The sequence below is a fragment of the Perissodus microlepis genome, chromosome 9 (genome assembly GCF_051167445.1).
Source record: "Perissodus microlepis isolate ML-2025 ecotype Zambia chromosome 9, ASM5116744v1, whole genome shotgun sequence".
Taxonomy (NCBI): domain Eukaryota; kingdom Metazoa; phylum Chordata; class Actinopteri; order Cichliformes; family Cichlidae; genus Perissodus; species Perissodus microlepis.
The window spans coordinates 31,442,002-31,467,431 of record NC_140469.1 but is presented as its reverse complement, the minus strand read 5'-3'; the positions used below and the strand labels follow the sequence as shown (position 1 = coordinate 31,467,431).

At 48.4% G+C, this 25,430-nt stretch overlaps 1 protein-coding gene across 2 annotated transcripts in view; it reads left to right on the top strand.

Annotated features, from left to right (window-relative positions):
- Positions 1-25,430, top strand: part of rreb1a (ras responsive element binding protein 1a) — a 54,169-nt gene that overhangs the window by 21,751 nt on the left and 6,988 nt on the right. The window contains exons 2-19 of one of the 2 annotated variants that reach the window (XM_084939896.1): positions 2,101-2,193; positions 9,572-9,667; positions 9,744-9,975; positions 10,718-10,787; positions 11,623-11,712; positions 12,535-12,698; positions 15,710-15,851; positions 15,937-16,082; positions 18,886-19,075; positions 19,166-19,459; positions 19,989-20,448; positions 20,539-22,189; positions 22,273-22,448; positions 22,653-22,844; positions 22,954-23,115; positions 23,227-23,376; positions 23,568-23,689; positions 24,007-24,718. In XM_084939896.1, the coding sequence (XP_084796022.1) occupies positions 9,577-9,667; positions 9,744-9,975; positions 10,718-10,787; positions 11,623-11,712; positions 12,535-12,698; positions 15,710-15,851; positions 15,937-16,082; positions 18,886-19,075; positions 19,166-19,459; positions 19,989-20,448; positions 20,539-22,189; positions 22,273-22,448; positions 22,653-22,844; positions 22,954-23,115; positions 23,227-23,376; positions 23,568-23,689; positions 24,007-24,718 (5,044 nt within the window). In that variant the 5' untranslated portion in view covers positions 2,101-2,193; positions 9,572-9,576. The remainder of the gene's footprint in view (positions 1-2,100; positions 2,194-9,571; positions 9,668-9,743; positions 9,976-10,717; positions 10,788-11,622; positions 11,713-12,534; positions 12,699-15,709; positions 15,852-15,936; positions 16,083-18,885; positions 19,076-19,165; positions 19,460-19,988; positions 20,449-20,538; positions 22,190-22,272; positions 22,449-22,652; positions 22,845-22,953; positions 23,116-23,226; positions 23,377-23,567; positions 23,690-24,006; positions 24,719-25,430) is intronic. The other variant, XM_084939895.1, reaches the window with a different exon arrangement.

Genomic DNA, 25,430 nt, shown 5'->3' with positions numbered 1-25,430 from the left:
ACACTGACGACAGGCCCTCAGCAGCAGATAGAAAGCCTGTTTGTGAAGCTCACGATAGCTTGGTTTTAGAGTGAACAGCTAGAGAAATGCTTGTTTTCTTTAATCCTTTCTGTCTGTTGCTTCTGTGTTGTGGAAGAAAAATAGACACGCACACAAAAATGGGCCCAGGGTCGGACTTTGTACACGTGCAGCTCTCTCTGATTAACGTGAGATGAACGTGCTTGCTATAGACTTTTGCAGGATGCAGGATGTGCTAAAGGTGAATTCGGCTTTATTTTTCAAAGCCTTCACACAGGACAGCCTGTGAATAATCACATTTTTCACCTTTCCTTGGTTTCAAAACCATTCTTGGCTCGTTGCTGGCTCAGGAAGCCGTCTGTTACGGACTTATTTTTCTAAAACTGAATAAATCCAGACTCAGAATATCTCTGTTGTTCATTTTTTCGTGCTTTCAAAGTGATTCTTGGCTCACAGCACTGATGCTTTAACATTAACAAATATTTTTGGACATCTTGTACTGATATTTAGTTCTACAAGTATTTAGCTCTCTGCATCCTCGCCTTCATCGCCTTCCTGTAAACGCAGACTTCTCTCAGTCGGTGATGCGGGTGCAGACGTTTTCTATCCTCCCTCATCCTCCTCACCTCCAGTCTCAGCTGCCTCCTAATTGGTCTTACCAACCCTGTTAAGCTCTTAATCTCTCTCTCTGTCTCCTGCCCCCTTCCATCATCCCTCCATCCGTAAATACGTCCCTGAGCTGTGCAGCCTGTTGCATCCCTCTTATCCCTCCATCTTTCCTCCTTTCCAGCATATCTTTTGTCTTTTTTTTGTCTCGCCCTCCCTTACCGTAACCTCGCTTCGCCCTGTCTGACAGATTAGCGTCTTTGGGCGGCTCAGTTAAGCCTCTGTTTCCACATCGCCTTTGGGTTTCTTCTTCTGCACTTTTTTATTTCTGAAGCTGTAAATAAAAAATAAAAATGTCCTGACAAACGTCACTGCTGCGGGCAGATATCAGCAGGTATCTTTCTGTTACCCATAATGCACCGGGCCACTCTGGGCCTTGATGGCGCCTCCACAGTTCAGTTTGTGTTTTGTGTTATCTGGCAGCCGTGATTGTATCAGCACATAATGCAGCACACTGACCTCTGTACTCGCTTTTTATTTGTAATGCTGGACCTGAAGGTGTGTGTGTGTGTGTGTGTGTGTGTCAGAGGCGGTGAAATGACGAGTGTGACTCAGACTCTGAGCCCGCTCACCTCTGCGTCCCTGCAGCTCTGTGTGTGTGTTGTTTCTGCATCGTTTACTTTGTTTATGTGGACACGAACGTTTACAGTCTTGAAACAGTAAAACAGGGCGCGTGTCCGTGGAAACGCTCGCTGTGGGCGGATACATTTTCATTGTTTAAATTGTTTGGGTGAAATCAGGGGGATGCATCAACGCATGCCTGGGCTGTTTCTTCTTCCACAGGGGGCGCTCTCGAGCTCGGCCAGAATATATATTCCACGATGTAAACCGCAGCAGTAAATGATCGAGGGAATAGATGTAGTTCTGTTTCTATTGTAGTAAAATCTGTGATTATCGTCACGGCAACAGGAGCCGTGTACGCTCAGTACAAAAGCCTAATAAAATGTGAGCATGCTAAGTGAGCACTCTGCTGTATTCCAGTATTTATGGTAAAACGTTAAACAGTGAAAGCCTGATAAATTAAAATACTAATTACAGTAATGACACAGCTCTGTGTAACGCCCACTGTGGGTGTGGATAAAGGCCTTCCTCAGGGTGGACACTTCAAATAAAACCAGTGTTTCTACAAACTGCAGCTTGTGAGCTGCTGCATACGTAGTTTTACAACTTTAAACAGAAAATAATCCAATGATAATAGAAGTGAATGCAGTTTAGCTGCACTCGCGTCTGCTGTGCAGGTGAAAAGGGGAATATTTGTGTTATTCTGGAACACATCGAGTCCAGATGTTCACGTTGGTGCATCCAAACTTGGTGTGCTTGTTTTTTACAAGTTTGTCTGCCTGTTGTTGTTTCTGTATTTGTGTGTAAACGTGTGTTTGTGTTACTGATGGTCTCTCTGTGCTCTCCTCCCTGCAGTGTGAGCAGTGGTTGCAGACACACACACAACAAACCCCGCCCCCTCCCGCCCCGAGACAGATTCGAGCGAGCGTTGCTTTACGAAAAAGACGGGTAAATATGCTCCTCCCTCCTTTCTCATCTTCATCCCACCGCCACCTTCACCTCCTTCCCCTCCTTCCTCCTCCTCCTCCTCATTGTTTCGCCATCTTTCATCCACCTGAAGTTAAACGCTCACCTGTAAACGCTCTTTGGTAGCTCTGGGAATGAACGTTTCTTCCTGTTTCTCGTGGCACGGTCCACCATCTTTGTTTCAGTGGCTTCTGCTTCAGCTTGCATGGCGTTTGGCCGTCTCTGTCCCTGTCAGCGCTTTGCGTTTTCGCACTTAGACCTGATCCCAGATGTGTTTGCTCCTGGAATGTTTCTGGGAGTTTTCCGGCTTTCCGAGGAGACGGAAGGTTGGACGTTTTCATAAACGCCTCTTCAGTCTTCTCTCTGTGTCCAGCCTGGTTTCACCACTTTATTCTGAATTTACGAGCTCCTGAAGCTCCTTTAATGTTTGTGACAGTGATGATAACCAAACAAACATTAGAACCACAAATAAAACTCAATAAATAAACATTAAAGGAAGCAAACTGAGTTGAAATTACATATTAAGATACTGTCAGTGTGATTGGTGTTTGGGCAGATAGCCCCGCCCTCCCTGAGCCTGGTTCTGCTGGAGGTTTCTTCCTGTGAAAAGGGAGTTTTTCCTCCCCACTGTCACACAGTGCTGCTCATACGGGGTCATCACCTGGTTGTTGTTGTTGTTGTTGTGAAGTGGCACTGAGAAAGTTTTAATTGAAGCATCAATCAGAAAAGAATAAAAACATGGAAATGAAAGCGATTCATGTACTTTAAAAACTATTATATTAAATAAATATATATAATTAAGCATTTCAGTTACATCTATGTTGTTTTGTTCTTTTAAAACATGTATGAAGGACATTAATTTACTTCAAGTCTAAAAGGGAATAAAAACAGAACATAGAAACTGTAAAAGTAACTTTACACATTTTTTAAGAAATCACTTTTAAAATTTATAGCAGGAGTTTTAGTAATAAATTCTTACTAAAAATGTGTTTTTATTTAATTAATGATGTTGTATTAATACACAAAAACATTTATTTTTCAATAACTATGAAAGTATTATTAGTACTTAAGAAAATCTTTTTTTAATTAACATTTAAAGTTTAATTACCATAATATTACAGTTATTCTTTTTTTTTTAAATTAAATCTTTGACAGCTTTCAAAGATTTTGAAGCGTGACGATAATAATGACACAAAGTAAAACACTAAATATTACATTAGAAACAAATTTAATTTTATTGTTTTTTTTTTTAATTTGTTAAAGATCTTTATAGTGAAACATCAGAGGGTGAAGTGTTTGGTAGGAGGGGAAAAGATGGGGCAGCAAACACACACACACACACGGGAGGATGGATGTGTTGAGGAATCTGCTTCCTGATTGGCTGAGAGCTGCAGACATTTTCCACTGTGAGCGTGCTCGGTGGTTGGCTGAGACGCTCCCCTCCCCCGCTCTGCCTGCTGGCTGCGGTATGCTGTACAGTGGAGCCGACACACCGTCGATGCTATCTCAACACTTTATCACACCGGGTCTAAACTCCACACACACACACACACACACACACACACACACACACACACACACACACACACACAGAGGAAGCAGTCAATGTGTAACTGAGCTGGAGGGCAGCGAGCAGGCAGAGAGGGGAGATGAGCAGAGGAAGAGGAGTTAGAAACAGTTTGTAAAAGGCCGATGGAGGAGGTGGAGGAGGTGGAGACGGATGGAGAACGTCTCTGAAAGGCTGTGGACATGCTGTCAGTGTTTAGGGATGTTTGACATGTTTTTAAATATAAACATGGTGTCCTGGGATGGCACCCCCTCTACTGATATCTGATTGGCCACCTCTGGTGCCACCCCAGATTTGCGCTGCCATGTCAGTGAATGCATGGGCGTATATACGGGTGGGTCAGGGGGTCCACGTCACCTTTTTCTTCTCGAGACATCACTGCAGGTCCAACTATAAAACTGTAATGTAGTGACGTGCACTGGAAGCTGCTGTGTTTGTTACAGCTAGAAACTCATCAGAATGATAAAAGATAATCGGATTTAAAGACGTAAATATTAGTGTTCAGTCAAGTTTCAGTGTGGCAGCTATTTTGTTACAGCGCAGGTTTAAAATCATTTTCACCAGACGTCACTCTGCTTTGGTTTCAAACTCAGCTCTGGGTCCCCCCTTAGAAATTGGGGAGTGTGCCACCCCATCTAAAAACTCTTATATACGCCCCTGCTTCCATGATTCCTTTGAAATCCTCCCGTGATACAACCGTTTGCTGTGTGGCGATTACAAAGGGGGCCGCTCACATAAAGTGGAGCTGCATGTGGTGCCTGGGTGTAAAGAATAAGACCTCTGTGCTTTTGGGTTCAAGTCAACTCTTCAACAAAAACTGCTTTTGTGCTTCGTTGAGGTGGGAAAGTTGCTGCCTTGACATTAGAAACTGGCGCCTGTTTATTTTGATGCTTTTAAATGTTGATATTAGCAGTAAGCACCATGAAGGCGCTTGCTGATGTCCAATTTAGAACTTTCTTGCCAATTTTCTGGAAATTCTGTGAACACTTGAGCAATATTTTGAAATCAGTGGTTTTTGGGCTGAAGTTGTGTAGATCTGATGAAGTGTGGCTGTGCTCAGATCAAATAAACATCTGTCTACATCTGCACTGAAAGTTGATCATGTTTTTAGAAAGAAGGCAACACACGACATGCTTTTGTCCATGCAGCTCAGAGAAAGTCATCTCTGCCTTGGGATATTCAGCTTTTAGTTTCACAAGTGTGCGTTAACAAGTTTGGGCAGAGTTCTGCAGCGAGGAAACAGGAACGTCGGGATCGGCGGAGCGGTGGAGGATGGGTGATGGCAGCTGAGTGTTAGATGGAGGCTCGGGAGGAGAGGCGGGGGGAGGGGGGTCATCAAGAGCGAGCGAGAATGCCCATCAATCTCTCTCTTTGCGAGCACACATGGGGAAGCAGCAAAACGCTCTCTTGTGACTCCCGTGAGTGTGAACTTCCTGTTGTGGTCAACCAGCGCAGAAACAGAAAGAGATAAAGAGGCTATGACTTTCTTTCAGTTTCTCTTACGAGTTTGGTGAATTCCCATGAATAGCACTTCTCTCCATCACTGTCACAAGGTTGGAAATCATCCCAGGATTTCCTGTCGGGAACCTGCCCAGTAGATTACGGATTAGATCATAAGGTTGTGAGTTTAGAAAAAAGGACATTTACAGCATAACAGAGGCAGCCCTGACCGCTCTACGCTGCAGCCAGCGCCGTATTTCATCACAGCGTTGTTATTCTTAGATAATCAGCGCTAACGCTGCCAAGCATCCGGTGCTAATGTGCGCTGAAAATGAAGCAAACGCAGATGCACCAATGGCTGCAGTTCCTCTAATGTCCACTTGGGGCTAATTCAAGTTAACATTTTCAGCCTTTGTGGATCTTACTTGCTATAAAAGGCACAGCACAAGTTATTTATTTTTAACTGTTAATCATGCAAATATACAACACTGCAGTTCCAGAATAAGAATGTGTTGCTAGAAATAAGCGAAGTCGCTCCTGTTTAGATAAACAGTGTTGCAGTGCTGTTCTGAATGAGGCCGAGAGGGTGATGGATGAATAGATGGAGGGAGAGTGACAGTTTAGGGAGGTGTAATAAATAGCCAACATATGGTGACTGGTTCCTGTCCTCCCCCTCTCTCACTTCTCTATCTGCCCATGCATCCCTCCATCCCTCTGCTCACATCTCTCCTGCTAAACACAGACTGTTAGCTGACACCGGGGAGGACTCACACATACAAAAACACAGTGGTATAAATACAAATGGAAAAGGTTAGAAAAAGGAGGAAGAGGAGAGAGCTGACCATGGCACAGTCTGCTTTCTATACAAGTTTTCCTCTGGCCTTTAACCATTAATTGATGCTAGATAAGGTTTCTAATGTTTGCTAACATAACCATAAAGCAGTTTGCAGTTGGGCCATTTTGATTCACCTAGTGAATTTAGGAAAATGAACACAGACGAGGCTGTTCACACCAGCAGCTAACTCACTAGTACTGTTAAGCATATACAAACTACAAAAAGTACAAGTAAAATGAATTTATATGTTGGTGGTGATTACTGTCTGAGATTAATAATTGCAGCTGCTAGGCTAATGCTATCAAACATAGCTAGTGTGAGAGAGGGAGATTATCTATAACTTGGACTTCATAAACTTGTGACAGGTATTTATCATAAAAGAAAGAAGCTGGTGAAGTAGCCTCTTATCATGCTAGATGCTAACTTTAGTGCCAAAGCCTCTAAGGCAGGGGTGGGCAATCTCAGTCCACGAGGGCTGGTGTCCTGCAGGTTTTAGGTCTCACCTTGGTTCAACACACCTGAATCACACGATTAGTTCATTACCAGGCCTCTGGAGAACTTCAGGACATGTTGAGGAGCTAATTTAGCCATTTAAATCAGCTGTGTTGGTTCGAGGACACATCTAAAACCTGCAGGACACCGGCCCTCGTGGACTGAGATTGCCCACCCCTGCTCTAAGGCATGCTAGCCAACATTAGCTATTAACACAAGGCAAAAACTGGATTATATCAGAAGGTTAAAACATAAAGTTCATGCAGACTTATCTGTAGTAAAATTATAAAAGCTTGCATGTTTCTGCTTCCTAGTTTTCAAAGTGAATAAAGAAACAAGGACCGAGAGGATGCTCTTAATCCTCATTTACATCCTTTACCTCTCTACCCCACACATCCATCCTGTGCTGTGTCCACCCTCTCTCTTTAATTACCGTCTGTCACTGGGTTACATCTTCACACAGTTGGTGCACAGCAGGAGGTTCATGACGTGAAATCACTGACGTTAAACGTAACTAATTCTGCTGGTTAAATACTTAAAATAGGGACAGAAATTAATATTACTCCATTGGTAAAAACTTTATGACATTCTTACTTTCACAACAAATTTGAAAAGCACAGAAATGAACTGATAGGGCTGTACCCTATCAGGGGTGCACTGCGTAGGTGTCATGTGACTGCACCTTTAAAGTTAAAAGAGTTGAAAGTGTGCCACTGCCACAGCGTCCTCCTAAGGTCAAAAGAGGGTGATGGTCCTTACAATGACAGATGTACGAGTACACACCCACACACACGTACAGATACATTCATGCGCAGTGGCTCCAACACGGTGACCTTTTTCTGCTTTTGCATGGATGTGCAAGAATGTCAGGATGTCAGAGCTGTGTGTGTGTGTGTGTGTGTGTGTGTGTGTGACAGAGTGAGTCAGGAGGGAGTGTTAGTGTGTGAGAATGATGGCTGGGAACAGATGTAGTAACATCAGCTATCACACACACACACACACACACACACACACACACACACACACACACACACTCTCACACACACTCTCACACACACACACACACACACACACACACACACAGTGCTCAGACTTCGTGCTGCGTTCAGGGACCGTTCCTTTTAAACTGGTTTAAACATCGTCATAGATGTTTGTAAAACTTTGGCGCAGACTCTGCGGCCTTTTTATTTATTTATTTATTATTTTTCTTTATGACATGTGTTGCATTGACACTTGCACGTGTTGGCGCCGTCTCTCAGTTTGCAGCGTTCTGAGCAGCCGGGTTAGGACGGTTGATTTTGGGAGGGTTATCTTTCTCCATCCTTTTTTTCCCAGCTTCCTCTGCCCTCTCCTCTCACAGCCATCTGTTGCCGTTCGTTTCTGCGGGCTGTAAAAAGTGCTGCCCGAGCACTCTGGCAGCCAATCACAGCGTCCGATTGCGTGTGTGTGCGCGCGCGTGCACCTGCCGTGGCCATGTAACAGTGTGTCATGCAGGAGCGGTGATACACTCAGAGGTCAGTGGAAACACGGCGCGCTCGCTGCCAGCTGTCAGCGCTCTCTCGCCGCGTTCCACTCGTCCTTTCTCTTTTCTTCTCCTTTTCTTCTTCTTTGGTTTTGCTTCATGTGCTGTTTTCATTTGCTGTAACAGAGACGTGAAAGCTGTGCAGTAAAGTCTCACGTTGTCAGATCTGTGTTGACGATCACATAAAGATGGTTGTTTTTTAAACTCCTTGTTAAGATCATCTTTAGATACCAGAGTAGTTGTTTTCCGTTTGTTCCCACTCTTTAGTTTTTTTACGAGGACAGGATAAAATGTGGAGAAGCTGCTGCGTTTAAAGCCTGTGAATGTTTGTGGAAATAACGGCGCTGCCCTGCAGGTACATTACAATAACGGTTTAATGCTGTGGTGCAACTCGCTGTGCCAAAATCAGGAAGAGCACCGCTGACGAGGATGTGATGTCAGCGTGACTCAACTGCTGGCCACAAACGTGGCCACCGCGGGAGGGTAACACTGAAGTGGCGCGACTCTGCAACACGCCAACTAGTGTCGGGCTGAAGGGAGGCGTTTGACTGCAGACTGGACCTCCATTGCCTTTTTCATCATTTTTAGGACTCGCTGCTTCTTTCACTTCCTTCTTTCTTTGAACTAGGAATGTCCAACACACACACACACACACACACACACACACACACACACACACACACACACACACACACGCACGCGCAGCGTCTTTCTGAGCTGCAGGAGGAAGTGGCCGGCTCTGGAGCGCTTCTTCCTCTGAGGGCAGACAGGAAACTGTAATTAGCTTTCGTCTTCTCCTCTCTGCAAAAAGGAGAAGTGCCCCTTCTCTCCTCCTCCTCCTCCGTCCCTCCATCTCTCCCTCATATGTCGCTCTGGGCTGGTAGAAACAGGTGTGAGGGCTGCAAACCCCACGTTTGGCCCCCTCTGGTCCAGTGGGCGCTCGGCCAGAGCTGCTTTTGTTTGCTCATAGATGGAACGTCTTCCTCTGCTGTCTCTCTTTGTGAAGCCTTTAAGTGTCAAAGTAAATCAGAAACTCAGGAACACAGCTGTGTTTAAAACATGCAGACAAACGATACATTTAACTGAAATCCTTTCATCAAACTGCTGCTTTTTAAAAAAAATCTTTCTCAGGTTTGCAAACTTTCTGCTAAAGCTGTGCATGCACTTCTGCAGCACTCGCAGGGTTTTTGAAAGGTTTTCTTCAGTGAAACCAGAAACTCCAGCTGGATGTGTCCGGGGAAAGTCAACACTGCTGAGCTCCCGTGCTATTCTAATCTCAGTCAGCCCTCAGCCTTCACACACCGCTCAAAAATCCTCATGTCCCCAACTGACAGAGGAGTTTGTAACAATCAGCCGAGCCTTTGTTTACTGTGCTGCGGCGCTCGGGTCTGCACGCGCTCGCTAATGCATCGCAGCTTTAAACGCACACATCTTTAAATGGACTTTGGTGGGACGGGTTAGAGGATGGTTACTCTCTAATAGTGTGTGTTTGTCTGTATTGCAGCAGTCATGGAGAACTCCACAGAGGAGCGGCAGGAAGGGGGAGGAGCCAACACTGAGCTGACTGAGGAGGAGGAGAAAACGCACAAAAACCTCAAAGGTGCGCGCCAAACCCCGGTGAACATTTAATGGTTTTAGCTAACAGAGTAATAACAGTCAGCGATGCTGCTCTTCAGGAGCGATCAACGGAGTGATGGAAGGAGCAAAGGAGGTGGCGAGCGGAGGAGCGAAACTACAGAACGGAGACAAAGGTGGAGGAACCGTGGGAGCCGGCGGAGGTGGAGGAGAAGACCTCTCCTCCATTAATGCCATGATGTCAGCAGTGATGTCAGCAACAGGGACCATTAACGGCGGAGACGGTGGGAGTGGAGCCCCTTCAGCCTCCTCCTCCGCCGGCCCCTCCCCCAGGTGATTACAGACAGTTTTCAAACTTGATTAAAAACTTCGAAAAGTTTAAATTTAGATGATGAGCTGAAGTCGATATTTAGCTTCAAACTTGAATTCATTTCTGCACCCAAATGAACTATTTCTGCAAGTGTGAGTCACACGGTGTCCACAGAGCTACATCTCCAGATTAACATCTGTGGGTGGAGGTGGAGGATGAAATACTCCCAGACACGTCTGCAGGACAAGTTAACGGCATTGAATAAGATTTGGCCAAACGTAGCTGTTAAAGTTTCCTTCAGCATCGCTGTAATCCAGAGAGATTCATCACAAACAGGAAGTGCTGATAGACGGCTCGGCTGCTTTCAATGGGACAAAATCTAAAGAAATTAACAGGATTTAAATGACAGCTCACAGAACAACAGGAGGTCATTTCAGCTGTAAGTGTAATTACTCACATACGCTCCGGGCGGGATTAAAATCACTGAAGCACAGCAGGAAACATGACAACAGCCCCACCTCCTCTGGAGGAATAAATCCCATCAGGATGAAAACCAAACAGAACGAAGCCGCTTACTTATTAAACAGATTCTGCACATAATTTACCAAATTCTTTCCTCTGGGACTCTGCAGCATGAAAACACTCATTTTGTAAAGCAGGAACAAACCAAACACCTACTTCAAAAGGAAACTGTTGAGTCTTTTTTGTTTCTCTTTAAACTTTTTATTTATGTGTGAAATGTTTTGTCTTCTTCTCCGTTTGAAGCCCTTCACCGAGCAAGTCCCTCACGGCAGCCATGCGAGCCCCTCCCGGTCGCAACGCACGACGCAACCAGGTACGCGACACCTCGACCGCGCCGCTTTGGCTCGGCCTCCGCCTTTGCTGTCCACAGCAGGACGTGCAGCTTCTCCTCTTCCCTCCTTTTCATGTTTTTCTGCCTCATCACTGTGGTTTGTTTCTCCTCTCCCATAACGCTCGCTGGCATTCCACGCCGCGTCAGAACTTCCTGTGGTTCAGCAGGAAAAGGAAAGCGCTGCCTCTGAGTGGAGGGTGTGTGTGTGTGTGCGCGCAGTAATTTGTAGAGATTGTTTTTTCAACGTTTCCTCCCAGAATGATGAGCAGACGAGGCCTGACTGTGAGGACATTTAGCCGTCTGCCTCTGGCCTTCACAATTTGATGCACCTTCAAAGAGGTCATCAAGGCCTTTTAGACGTGTTTTAGGGTCGTCTGTCTGTGAATGAATCACGATAACATGAGTCCCCCTAAGTCACTATATTAGCATGGGTCCCCACGATGATAGAAAGACAGATTTGTGTGTGTGCAGCTCTGCAGCCGCTCGGTTGCTGTTGCAGCTGGATGTGAGGCATCGGCTGACATTAGGTCATCGGGTCAAACTGGGGCCACTTCAGCCCACATCTGGACACAGCTGTCAAGCCACAAACATGCTCCACGGGGTGAAGCCCGGTCCAGCCGGCGCCGTCATGTGACCCACGCGCTGTAATGTTTTGACTGTGGTGATCACTGTGATTTGGTTTTTGTGGTAGCATGTTTTAAATATAACGGAAGAAGAAGAAACCAGTCAGGTGTGAGTCTAAGTGCTGCGCGGGTCATGTGACAGTTTGTAGCTTCATGATTGGATGACCTTTGATCTTTGTTTTCCTTTCCTTCAGGACACCAAAGACGACAGCTCATCTTATTGTTGTCCACTGTGTGACAAGAGCTGTCAAACACAGCACCAGCTGACCATGCACATTAGACAGGTAAACACACCCCACTGTGACGTGATGTTAAAGAAATAGCTGAAGATGTTCAGGAGAAACCTTCTGTGTGTGTCAAAGCTGCTGCGGCCTGAGTGACCAGTTTAATAAGAGATGAAACGGTAACAGATGCAAGAAAATATGCTCGATTTATGAGCAGGGTATATATTAGAATTTTATTTTGAAAGGGCAGCCTCTGTTTTGAACATATTTCAAAACATTATTTTACTCAATAGCATTATGCTTTTCAAACAGCCTTGGTAACTTTTGGGGCTTTTATCTTGAAAATTCAACATATTACAAAGCGTTCTTTTCCTTAAAGTCAGGCTGATGTGTCTAAGCCCAAATGAGTAAAATCCAAATAATAACTTTTCAGAATAAAGTATGTCTGCTTCCCATGTATTCCTAGATGTGTATTTTATTTTGAAAGGATAGCATGTTTAAGATCTTTGATGGCCTCGCCAATATCCTGCCAACAGTCTGTTACCAGGTTACTGCAGGATTTTACTTCTACTTAAATCCAACACATGTCTAGTGACATGAGAAAATTAGGCTACTATACAGCCAGGAGGCTCTTATTTTGAAGGTGAGTTCAGCAGACGCAAAACAGCAGCTGATATATAAATAAATGGTCACACAGTGTCTACATGTGCGTTTTATTATTATTTTATTCTTTGGGACTTTTGGTTTTTACTGGGGTACCACTATTGTGTGATGAGACTCTTATTTTGAAGGGGCGCGTCCATACTGTCAAACATTATACACGTCCGCTCTGTGACCGCTCATAAAAATGAGGTAACTCTGAGCGTGCCTTACGTCCCGCAGCACAACGCCGACGCCGGAGCGACGGATCACTCCTGCAGCATCTGCGGGAAATGCCTGAGCTCGGCCTCGTCGCTCGACAGACACATGCTGGTCCACAGCGGCGAGCGGCCCTACAAATGCAACATCTGCGGCCAGACCTTCACCACCAACGGCAACATGCACAGGTGATCAGAGCGCACGCACACACGTCCTGTTACCTGCCAGCCAATCGGAGACGAGCACCTCATTCGACTCCTTGAAGTGTCAGAGTTAACATACAGAGGCAAACATCTGGATTACATCGACCTCATATATGCCCACATTTAAGTTTAAAAAATCTATGTCAGTGTCACTGCTTAACACACACACACACACAGACACACACACACACACACACACTATACAAACTCTGGGGGAGGAAGTTGGAGTTTAACATGATCACCAGCCAACCGTCATGGGAGAACACCACCAAACTCCTAGAGTGTGTGTGTGTGGGAGAGGGGGCGGGGGTTACACAGGAAGTTGGAAGATGACTTTTAACAACCCAACCCCAATATAAACAAACACACACACACACACACACACACACACACACAGAACTACGCCCAGTCATTTATTTATCAGTGATGTCCAGCCTTCACCATCAGACCCAACAACCTAACTGTAGCCTGCGTGCGTGTGTGTGTGTGTGTGTGTGTGTGTGTGTTCATTAGCCAGAGTCTGCATCACAACAAACACCAAACCAGACGTTACAAGAGGAAGTGTAAAAGTGCAGTTGCTAATATTTATAAGGTCGATGTGCATTTTATTTTGAAATGGAGTATTTCAGATACTTTTTTATTTTCATTTTACTTTTTTATTTTTTAATAATAATCATCATTCCCACATTTTCCAAAGCGTCCTTCCTGTTCTTCAGGCTTATATTTGTTGATTTATTTTTAGCTAGCCTCTAGCTGAGGCTGTTTTTACCTGATTGGGCTTTTATTTTGAAAGTTTACAAGAAAGAGAGAGAAGTCAGGGATGGCACGCTCCATTGAACATGTATTAGCTTTTTGATTTGTAATAATAATTTGTAATAACAATAACTAGATATGTTTTACATGGGAACACTGTTACTGCATTTTATTTTGAAAAGCAGCCCCCTTAGCGCCTTTAAAGCAGCCTAGTAAGTTTTTGTAAGTTTTTACAGACTTTACTTTGAAAAGAATCAACTTTTGTTCCATGTGAGCCGCGTTGTTTGGACTTTAAAGAGTAATTGGAGCTCTGCGCTGAGCCGTTAGCCGAGGCTCTGCGGTGTGTGCTGGAGGATTGTTGCTCAGCCTGTTGCTTTGAGCCTGACAGATGTCGGTCTGTCTCTGCGTCCTCGCTCTCAGCGATGGTATGAGGAGCTGTGGGCAGGAAGGAATGACTGTAGGCCGACAGACGCTCTCAGAGCTGCTGGATGTCGCAGCCGTTTTTCTCTGTGTCATCATGTCTGCTTCAGTTTTACTGGCTCTGCCTGTGCTCGCGTTGTTTTTGAGCTCCTCTGAGTTTTAAAGACATTTCTGCTGCTTTAAAGCGCCTGAGCTCAGACGGAGGAGCGTGTGTCTGCAGACAGGCAGCAGTTGGATGAAAGAGCTTTGTTGTAGCATAAAGCTGTAGTTATGTGTGAGTGTTTACGGGTGCAGACTTTGTTCTTGAGTGTTTTTGTTTTGAACTAATGCGATGAGAGGAATCAGCTGTCGCTCCAGTTTCTCCATCACCGCTCAGACTCGATGTTTCCTGAAGTCTAACAGAAGGCAAAAACACGTGCTCCCTTCAGGCACGCGGGATTTTCTATGACTCAGAAAATCCACCTTTACGGAAACTCGACGGGCCGGTTTGTCGAGTCTCCCGAGCCCGGGAAAGCGAGCACAAAGAGCAGCGCGGAGAGACGGACGAGGCGCTGATTTACAATGCAAAACTGTGAGCGGAGGAGGAGGAGGAGGAGCAGAGCATCCTCTCAAAGATTTTCCTGCTTCAAACGAGCAGAGAGGAGGAAACAGAGTCCATTTTGTCTCTGAAGCTGTTTCACTCCAGTTTGTAGGGAGACGACCTGAGGAGGAGGAGGAGGAGGAGGAGTTTGCTCTCTTCCTATTTACTTTCCTGTTTCCTCCTTCCTCGTTTTCAGGTTTCCTCTGTTTCTGTTTTCTATCTTGTTTTTGCTCTTTTTTCCCCTTGTTTCATTTCCTTATCTCCTTTTCTGTTTCCTAGCTTTTCTCCTTGATTACTTGTTATCACCTCTTGTTCCCTTCCTTGTTTGCTCCCGTTGCTCCTCTCCCGGTGCTTCTTTCCTCTCCTTGTCCTTCTTTCTTGTGGTCATTACTTGTTTCCTCTCCTTCTCTCCTTGTTCTGTTTCTGGTGTGTGTGTTGATATGTGGACTTCAGCAGCTGTTTGCAACACACACACACACACACACACACACACACACACACACACACACACACTGGGTGATAAGGATTGTGTGTCAGCTGACTGGGCAGGTTTCCTGCGCTCTGATTGGCCGGCTGCAGGGCCACAGTGCGGTTTGAGCAGACTTTGCTCTCTGGTTGGCCGCCTCCTCTCTCCTCTCCTCTGATAGGTTAATGAGCAGCTTCCTGTCAGCTGCTCTCAGATCTGCTGACTGAGTGTGAGGACCTCTTATGGGCGTCCAGCTCGCTGCCTGACACCTATTTATAGATGCGGACTCCTCAGCCCCACACCTGCCTGTGTGTCCTCCTCTAAACACTCATTACCTCACAGCACCTCCTCGTCTCCTCCTGATGTCACCTCCTTTCTTCTCCCTTTCCTTCCTAAAGGTTTTTTCTGCTGTTTCTTCCTTTTTTTCTGCTTTATTTTCTTTTCCTTATTTCCTCTCATCTGTCCTTACTTCCTTTCCTGCCCACATTTCCTTTCCTCTCCTCCTTACCTCTTCACTGCTGTATCTTGTGACCTTGATGACCTTTACAAACGCACGCACACTTTCACGCACTGTCTCGCTGGCTGCTGTAGCTCCGCCCCCTCCTGTATCCATACTGTATCCCTACACACTCCCAGACCACTGACTGGTGTCAGCTCTCGTCAGGCCTTCCCAGAATTCCCGGCGTTGCTCGTTAACTTAACGATGACTCCGCAGGTCTTTTGGGGTTTTGTGATGACATGCAGGTAAACGCCACCTACCTTCGTTTCTTGTTTCAGACACATGAAGATTCACGAGAAGGACCCGGCCAGCGGCCTGCTCCCCGTCAGCCCCCCCTCTCCCACCAAACGCCGCCGTCCGTCCGTGAAGAGGAGGCAGGGCCTCGAGGAGGAGAACGGAGAGGAGCCGCCCAACAAGAAGGTAAAAACACCAACGGGAGCGTCGGCCGTCAGGAAGGGGTGGGGTTTGTTCGGTTCAGGGAGATAACAAGTTGTTGTGTGTCGAGGTGGCGGAGGACGCGACGGCAGACGAGGCAGTGGCGGGCCGCGGCTCGGAGGAGGAGCTTCTGCCCTGTCCCATTTGCTTCAAAACCTGCAGCTCCAGACTGGATCTGGACGCGCACATGGACACCCACCCTGACACCGCCCTCAGGTACCGCCTTAACCCCTCCATCTTTCTTCTTCACCTTTCCTCTGCTCGTTTCCTCTCCTTCCCCTCTCTTCCCACTTCCTTTTCTTGTCTCCTCTTTTAAAATGGTTTTGCCTTTCTGGCTTCTCTCCTTGATTCCTCCCCTTTGTCCTGTCCTCATTTCCTTTCACTGAGTACATTTACTTGGTTACTTTTTAACTTTACTCTCAGACACTCTGTACTTATCCGACCTTTCAAATTAAGAGTTTAAATTAAAAAGTGTGTTCATGAATCTGGACGATGGTCGGCTGGGAGAGGGGACGAGGGAGGCAGAGAAACACTGGGGAAAAGAGAGAGAGAAGTGAAAAAGGAGGATGTACCTGGAACATCTGTCACTATGGCAACACAACAGGGACAAAGTTTAACATGGAGGAAAAGAAGAAAGAGAAAATTAGGAATCAATGTAAAGAAATAAAGGAAGGTGAAGGACACGAGGAAACAAGAAAGAGATGAAAAAAGGATGAAAAGTAATTTACAAAAGTAAAGTAAAAAAGGAGAAACATCCAAAAGTGGCACTAAAAGACAAGGAAGGACGCAGTGAAGGAAGGAAGGAAAGCTGATGAGGAAATATGGGAAAAGGCAGAACTGAAGTAGGAAATGGGGAAAACTATAAAATACTAATAAAGTTCAAAGAAGGACTGAAATAAAAGAAAAGGAAGAAAGAACAGGACGTAAGGATGGACAGATAGATAGGAAAGGAGACAAGGAAAAGAGAAGGAAGGATACAAAGAAATATAAAAGCAGGACATGAAGAGAAGAAAAAGAAGAATAAAGGAAAGAAAGGAGAACAGAAGGAGCAGAGAAGGAAAGGAGGATGCATATGAGACAGAAAGAAAGGTTAAAGGAAGGATGGAGAGCTGTAAGGAAACAAGAAAGGAAGCAAAGAATGTTTGTGATGAGGGAGAGAAGGAGGCGAGCGGGCAGCGCTGAGCTTGTTATGGAGGAAGGAGAATATTTAGCTGTAAATCCTCCCTAATCAGCCGGTAAGAGGATCGAGTACCCTGCAGGGATGGAGGAGGACGGAGGGTAATTTACCTCACCAACAGGATGATGGGTGGATGTTCGGTCACATTAAAACCAGACGGAGACAAAAAGGCGGTGTTTAGGTGTTGAAGCCGTCAGCAGGTGATGCGTTCGTGAGGAAATGTGAAACCTCCGAGACGACGAGCAGCCGTCACATCACCGTCTCGGCTGCAGGTCGGTGATTACAGACGAACTCCTGTGTCTGTGACAAAGGCGTGGCCTCTTGCATCATATTTAGGAGTAATAACACGGTTTGGCTGTATTAGTTTAACATCAGTTTGTGTAGCTGCAGTAGCGCCGCCGCCCACTTGGGGGTCTGCACCCCTCGATTTGGGAGTCACTGCTGTGAGGTCGAACGCTCAGGCCGCTCTCAGCCTCATCTCAGGCATGCTCACACAGCACGCGAGCAGTGGGAGCGGCTTCCTCAAGCTGACCAATCAGATGAAAGTGAGCTTGTAGAGGCACGAGCGCAGACACAGGAGGAACCGAGGGGTTGCGCAGTTGCTCCAGCTTCCTGTTTCAGGCCATGGCCTTGGTGTCTTTGTTCGATCAATCGATAAAGAAACGACTAACCAAGACAAACGTTTCTCACAACACGAAGCGAGACGCAGTCTGTAGTTCGTAAACATGATTCGTGCTTGTTGAACGCCGTCACCTCAGCACCATCATGCATGTTTCCATGTAATAAAAACATAAATAAAGACCTCTAAAAACTTAAAATAAGACTTTTTAGCGTGATTACTTTGAAGGGTCAGAAAACACTGGAGTTGAATGTTTTGCTTAAAACTAAAAATGATGACAATCAGCAGCACAGTGATCAATATTTCATCAGTGGGCTGATTGTCACAGAGAAGCTGGGATGGATGAGGGCGGAGGTGCAGGTCTGACTGATGGAGGTCAACAAGTGCTGCTCCACATATGGTGCAGACCCCCACCCCCGACCCCCACCATCCTCTGACAGCGTAACTGAGGGGATTACACACACACACACACACACACACACACACACAGAGGATGTGATAAGAGTGTGTGACTGCGGCAGACACTGGGCAGCTGTCCTCTCAGCGCTTAACGAGAGCCGGACCAACACCGGGTTATCACACACGCACACAAACACACACACACACACACACACTTGTCTTTCTGCACGTGTGTGTGAGGAGCTCCGTGAAAAGGTGACGGACGAGCACGAATCAGCTCAAAGATCAAATCCTCTCTGCTGGTTTCAGTTTCACACAAACTTTACCACGAGGTTCGTGAGTGAGCACCTTCAAACTGGAAAACAAGAGTCAGGAAGGGACGAAATGATGTCATCACCTCCTCTTTGTCAGCCTGCTGGTCCCCACAAACAAAAAGGAGAAATGTCGCCTCCTGGTGGCGGGAGTTCAGAAGTTTTTCAAAATACAAAAATGAAGGACAATAAAAACATTTTTTTACTTTTTTTGGGCAAACGTCGAGGACTTTTCCTCTCCATCTTCTTAAAACAAACAAACAAACTCACTATTTAAACCCTCCGAGCGAATGACTAACAGGATATTTCCAGTCGTTAGTCAATCTGATGATTGTTTGAAGTTCACAGAGAAGAAACCAGATTCCTGCTAACATGTGTGGGAGGAACTTTTCTTGTTTTTCAGTGACTAAATATTTTGGATTATTTGACGTTTTGTCCTTTTTCTGATTCAAGTCTGTCTTGAATTATCGCCTCACATTCAGGCAGCATTTTCTTCTGTGTTTGTGTTTGCAGGTGTGATCTCTGCTGCCTTTCTTTCCGAACCCACCGTGGTTTGCTGCGTCACAATGCGGGGGTTCATAAGCTCCTCCCCCAGGACCCCAGCGGCCGCCCTTTCATCCAGAGCAACCCCTCTATCCCCACCGGCTTCAATGACTTGGCCTTCATTGACTTCTCCTGCAAGAAGTTTCCTCACATTGCACAGGTGTTCATCCGTCACCGTGTTCCCGTGGACCGCTTCCTGGATGAAAATGTCGGGATTCAGAGTTTTAACACCGTTTTTCTTCCCGTCCAGGTCTGGTGTGAGACGAATCTCAGACGATGCATCAGTAAGTTCCACCGGTTCGTCTGTGAGTCCTGCGACAAGGCGTTCCCCCTTCGCTCAGCCCTGGACCTCCATAAAACCAACTCTCACCCCGACAAACACGCCACCACCAGCTCGGAGGATACCGCAGAGAAGGCGAAGGAGGAAGGAGAAGGTTCTGCAGAGAACGAGGTTGAGAACGACCAGCAGGACGCAGACAAAGAAGCCCTGCCTGCAGAGCAGTCCAACTTCCTGGAAGGGCTGGGTCTCCAGCACGTTTCTAAGGTATGTTTGGAAGTAAAAACATGGCACACAAGCAGACCTTTCAAATTAAAAGCACAAACTGAAATAAGCATACAAAGAACTTTCAGTGCCAAAGAATAAAATGCAGACAGATCAGGATTGGTGACAGGATGTGATGGGATTTCTAAATGCTGGCAGTGGCTTGAATAGAGCTCTGGGTGAGGTGGGTCCCACAAAAGAGTCTTAAAGGGAGAATAACAGAGAGCAGAGATTTAAACCACGCCAAGCAGAGGCTGATGGGAGAAGAGGATTGGACGAGAGTGATGATGTCAGCGTTGAGATTAATAGCGTGGGAAAGCAGAGCCATGACTTCCTGGTTGAACTTGTGCGTAAACTTTACGAATGTTAACCCAACTAGTACAAATGTTTTTACAAAGAAGGATTTGTTTTTTTGTTCTGGGGTCTTTAAAAGACTGATTTTTAAAAAAGTGTGCGTGTGATCTTTGTAAAGACAGAAGCGATGAATTTTAACCCAGCACATGTCCTCATGTTTCCTCTCTGTGTCGCTCAGGTGAACGCTGGTCCCACTGATGACGAGATCCATCAGGCCCACCTGGACAGCATCAAGGTGATACACGTGGAGCCTCCGTCCTCCAGCCTCCCCCAGGAGCCGGCTTCAGGCTACCTGTCTGGAGGTCTGGGATTGACTCTGGGGCTCGGCGTGAGCGGTCTGACGGCCCTCAGCATCCCCCTGCTGGAGGCCCCGGGCTCGGCCTTGCAGGGCCTCTCCCAGAGAGACGCCTTCAGCCTGCTGTCCCTGCAGCCCTTCCCCACCGGCTTCCTCCTGCAACCCGACGGGACCGCAACTGCAGCCAGCGCCGCTTCGTCAGGCGTCAAACCCGGAGAGGCAGGCGGTACTGGGATTATGGAGCTGGCAGATATCCAGCAGATCCTGAAAGTGGCGACTACCACACCAAATCAGATAGGACTCCCACCTCTGGCCAAAGCTCCAGGATTCAGTGGTGCTAACGGTGGGTGCTGGCTGGAGCCGGTTTATTACTCAAGCCTCTGAAAGTAGATTTATAACTCCCGACGCTCACCGACTGTTTCTCCTCCTGCAGGTCAAGTTCAGGCTCAGAAGGCGATGCCGCCACTGAAACCCAAACCTCCCATCAGCCCTCGCTCCAGCCTCACAACGACGACTCCTCCGCCGCTGCAAAGCTCCCAGCAGGCCTCACTGGGCTGCATCAGCCCCAGCCTGCCACCTCCCACACCTTCGCTCTTCAAAACGCCCTCCTCATCCTCAGCCGGGAACGGCGGGCAGATGGACGTGGAGTGCATGAATGAGGCCCACGCCCCCCTGTCTGACTCGCCGCCTGCTGCTACTACAGCTGTACACGAGGAGGTGGGACTTAGCGGAAGAAAGCCAGGAACCAAAGGCGGCAACAACTCGGGCTCGTTCCCGTGCCGTTTCTGCGACCAGGTGTTCGCTTTCTCCGGCGTGCTGCAGGCACACATGCGCTTCCACCTCGGCATCCTGCCCCACCAGTGCAACATCTGCGACTATGTAGCTCCTGATAAAGCCACGCTCATCCGTCACCTGCGCACGCACAGCGGAGAGCGCCCCTACGTCTGCCGCGTCTGCCATTATCCGTTCACTGTCAAGGCCAACTGCGAGCGCCACCTCAGGAAGAAGCACGCCAAGACCTCGAGGAAGGACATCGAGAAAAACATCAAGTACGTCACCTCGACAACCACGGCGAACATCGCAGCCGCCATCACCACTGCAGGCACCACCTCCACCCAGGACGCGGAGACGGGCTGCACCGGAGCCGAGACCGTGTGCCGGTTCTGCGGCGAGGACCTGAAAACGTACCGGGCGCTGCAGATCCACCTGCGCACGCACAACGGCTGCCAGAGGAAACCGTTCGAGTGCCGACGTTGCGGCGCTGCCTTCCTAGCCAAACGCAACTGCATCCACCACCTGCTGAAGCAGCACCCTGAGGTGCAAGAGCGCGAGATCGAGGAGCACATCGCCACCCTGCTGCCCGCCACCGCCCTCGCCACTGCCCGCGCCGCTCCGTTGGCGATCAACGGCATCAGCCAGCCTCCGATCCCGGTCGTGAAGGTGGAGGAACTGGCGAACGTCACGTATCCTGCAGAACTGGACCAGCCGCTCGACTTCTCCGCCAAGGGCCGCGGCGCTGGCGCTGGCAGCCAGACGGGGTCACCTGGGGTCAAACTGGAGAGCATCGCCCCCCCCTTCGACTGCGCCGACCTGGACCAGCCCATCGACCTGTCCATCCCCAGCAAGAGACAGCGAAGGGAGGCGGCGAGCGGCGGCGAGCTGAGGGAGATAAAGACGGAGCAGAGCGGCAGCAGCATCGTCGAGCAGCAGCAGCAGGCTTTGTCCAAGGAAGAGAAGATGGCGAGCGGCCCCTCCCCGCTTCACCCCCACCCCCAGCTCGGCTGCTACCAGCTGCCCCCGGGCTCCACTTCCTCCCCTACCACCCTCCCCAACGCGGCGCGAGCCCAGCGCCTCAAACCACTGCTGCCCAAACCCGCCACCTCTTCACCCTCCGGAACCCTCAAAGAGCTGCCGCCGCTGGCCTCCATCGCTCAGATCATCAGCTCTGTGTCCGCCGCCCCAGACCTGCTGAAGCGCGACGCTGCCGGCGTCGCTTCCTCTCAGGCCGATTCCGCCACAGACGCCCCCGCAGCCTCGGCCGGCCTGGAGGGACAGAGCGACGACGCCTCCGACGGACCCTCCAGGTTTGTGGGCGCCATTTCAAATAACTTTATTCACATTGCTGCTATGTTCAGCGCTCCCGCTGACTCCACCTTCTCTCCAACAGGAGGAGGCCCAGGAAGAAGCCAGCCGGCCTCGGCCTGAAGGAGAAGGCCGTCAGCGGCATCGACCTGGAGTCGAGCGGCGAGTTTGCCAGCGTGGAAAAGATGCTCGCCAACACAGACGCCAACAAGTTCAGCAACTACCTGCAGACAGGAGCTGCTGACCTGGCAGGAAAGAGAGGTGGGGGCAGGAAACTTCTGGAACCAAAACTTACAGTTAAAATAATAAAAACTACAAATGAACCCTAATAAAAATATTTAAATGTCAATAAAGGTAGAATGTCATTTAAATGTTCATTTATTTTAATCATCGATAATAAACGTATCTGTTCTTTAGCAGGTTGAATTTTTCCCTTTATTTCATTCAAACTCTTTCTGTGAGCAGATGGTGACAAAGCAACAGGAGGGGAGGAGAAGGAGGGCGGAGCTAAGGAGGAGGCGAAGCCGGCGGCAGCGAATCAGCCCAAAGGAAAGAAGAACGCTTACTCCAACTCTGTCCAGAAGCTGACCTGCCCCTTCTGCCCCCGAGTGTTCCCGTGGGCGAGCTCGCTGCAGAGGCACATGCTGACACACACTGGTAATGACCACGACACACACACACGAAACTGGTGTTGAGCACCGTAACAGGGCCTCCGCCCCAGTGCCTGACTCCATGGAAACCTGGTTGTCGTTTGGTCTTCACCCAGGTCAGAAGCCGTTCCCGTGTCCGCGCTGCGACGCCTTCTTCTCCACCAAATCCAACTGTGAGCGCCACCTGCTGAGGAAGCACGGCGTGACCCACAGGACGCTGCGACGCAACGGCGCCCTCGTGAAGAAAGGCGGCGACGAAGGCTCGCATGAGAGCGCCGGTCAGAGAACAACCAGTTTTTATCACCGTTACATCCACAGACGCGTCTCCCGCGGCAACCAACACAAAATGAGTTCAGAGTACTGATGCTGGTGTTGACTGTCTCCCACAGAGAGCCAATCAGAGACGGAGCAGATGGCACCAGAAGCACAAAACCTCAGCAATACCGCTTCATCTACAGACTCAGGCCCCGCCTCCACCGCTGATAGCACCACCCACTGTGAAGGCACACATGAAAGCCCCACCCACAAACCAAGCCAAGGTAACATTTTAATAACGAGTCGTAAAGGAAAGATTTGGTGTCATGTGGCAGGAAGTGGAGCTGAAGTAATCCAGGGCTTCACTTTAGTGCCAGAGTCAAACTGCAGAACTGACCTGTTCCTGGAGTCTGCTGATGTCTGAAGATGTTAGGCACCCTTTAAATCATCGCCTAAAGCTGTTTTTGTGCTGCAGGTTTCAGCCCGACTCCTGGACCTGCCGAGCAGCAGGAGATGGAAACCACACAGCAGCCGGACCAGCAGGGGGCGCAGGAGACCCGAGCAGCACAGGGCAAACAGCCTCCAAACAGCAGCAAGGTAACTGTGGGAGCAGGTCTTTAAAAAGCCCAGCACTGAGATACAAACAGTATTTCTCTATAAAGCAAAATTATGGAGTAAAATATACGTAAACTACAGATTACACACACAGTCAGACCACAGGATGTAAGATTGACGCTCATTTGTTGTAAATATTTAATTTTGTTTTTGTGGTCATTCAAACCTTCAACCATCCACCAGAGGGTGCTGCAGCACCTTCAGCAGCCTGTTCTTTTCAAAAAAGGTCAATAAAAATAAAAAAAGACGCCTCAAACATGTCATGTGATGATGTCATAAATGTTAAAACCCTCCTCCAGGTGGAGAGCACCGACGATGACGACTGCCACAGCAACAAGAGTCTGGACCTGAACTTTGGCAAGAAGCTCATCGACTTCAAACTCAACACGTCATCTTCAGGCTCCGCCCAGGAGGAGCAGTCCTCTCAGCCCTCCTGCTCCTCCTCCTCTTCATCTTCATGTGGACCCGCTACCTCCACTCCCCAAGTAGCGCCTGAGAGCCCAGAAGAGGAGAAAGACACGCCCGCTTCCTCCTCATCTTCCTCGTCCTACAGCCTCGCTGCAAAACAGCAGCCGGACTACAAACATGTCTGCCGAGTGTGTAAGAAGAGTTTCCGCTACGCCACCACGCTCGCTCGCCACGAGAGGGCACACCTCTCAGAGGATACGCCGACTCCACCTCCACCAACAGCGGAGGAAGCCATTCCGCCAAAGGAGGAGGAGGAAGAGGCGGTGTCGGAGAGCAAACCTGGCGATGAGGAGAAGGAGGCAGAGATGGAGACAGAGGAAGGAGCAAAGGGAGGCGACAGTGAAGGAGGCGACAGTGGCGAGTCGGAGGAAGAGGAGAAGGAGAAGGAGGAGAGGAGCGACGAAGAGGCATCAGAACCAAAGAGCCTGGAGGGCGGCGAGTCAGCCGGAGGACGCGTGGACAAGAGGAAGAAGATCTGCAACGTGTGCTCCAAGAGGTTCTGGTCTCTGCAGGACCTGACGCGGCACATGAGGTCACACACAGGTACGACACACCTGAGGTCACACACCTGAGGTCACACACCTGAGGTCACACACAGGTACGACACACCTGAGGTCACACACCTGAGGTCACACACAGGTACGACACACCTGAGGTCACACACAGGTACGACACACCTGAGGTCACACACTTGAGGTCACACACTTGAGGTCACACACAGGTACGACACACCTGAGGTCACACACCTGAGGTCACACACCTGAGGTCAAACACTTGAGGTCACACACCTGAGGTCACACACAGGTACGACACACCTGAGGTCACACACCTGAGGTCACACACCTGAGGTCACACACAGGTACGACACACCTGAGGTCACACACTTGAGGTCACACACAGGTACGACACACCTGAGGTCACACACTTGAGGTCACACACCTGAGGTCACACACTTGAGGTCACACACCTGAGGTCACACACTTGAGGTCACACACCTGAGGTCACACACAGGTACGACACACCTGAGGTCACACACCTGAGGTCACACACCTGAGGTCACACACAGGTACGACACACCTGAGGTCACACACCTGAGGTCACACACAGGTACGACACACCTGAGGTCACACACCTGAGGTCACACACAGGTACGACACACCTGAGGTCACACACAGGTACGACACACCTGAGGTCACACACCTGAGGTCACACACTTGAGGTCACACACCTGAGGTCACACACCTGAGGTCACACA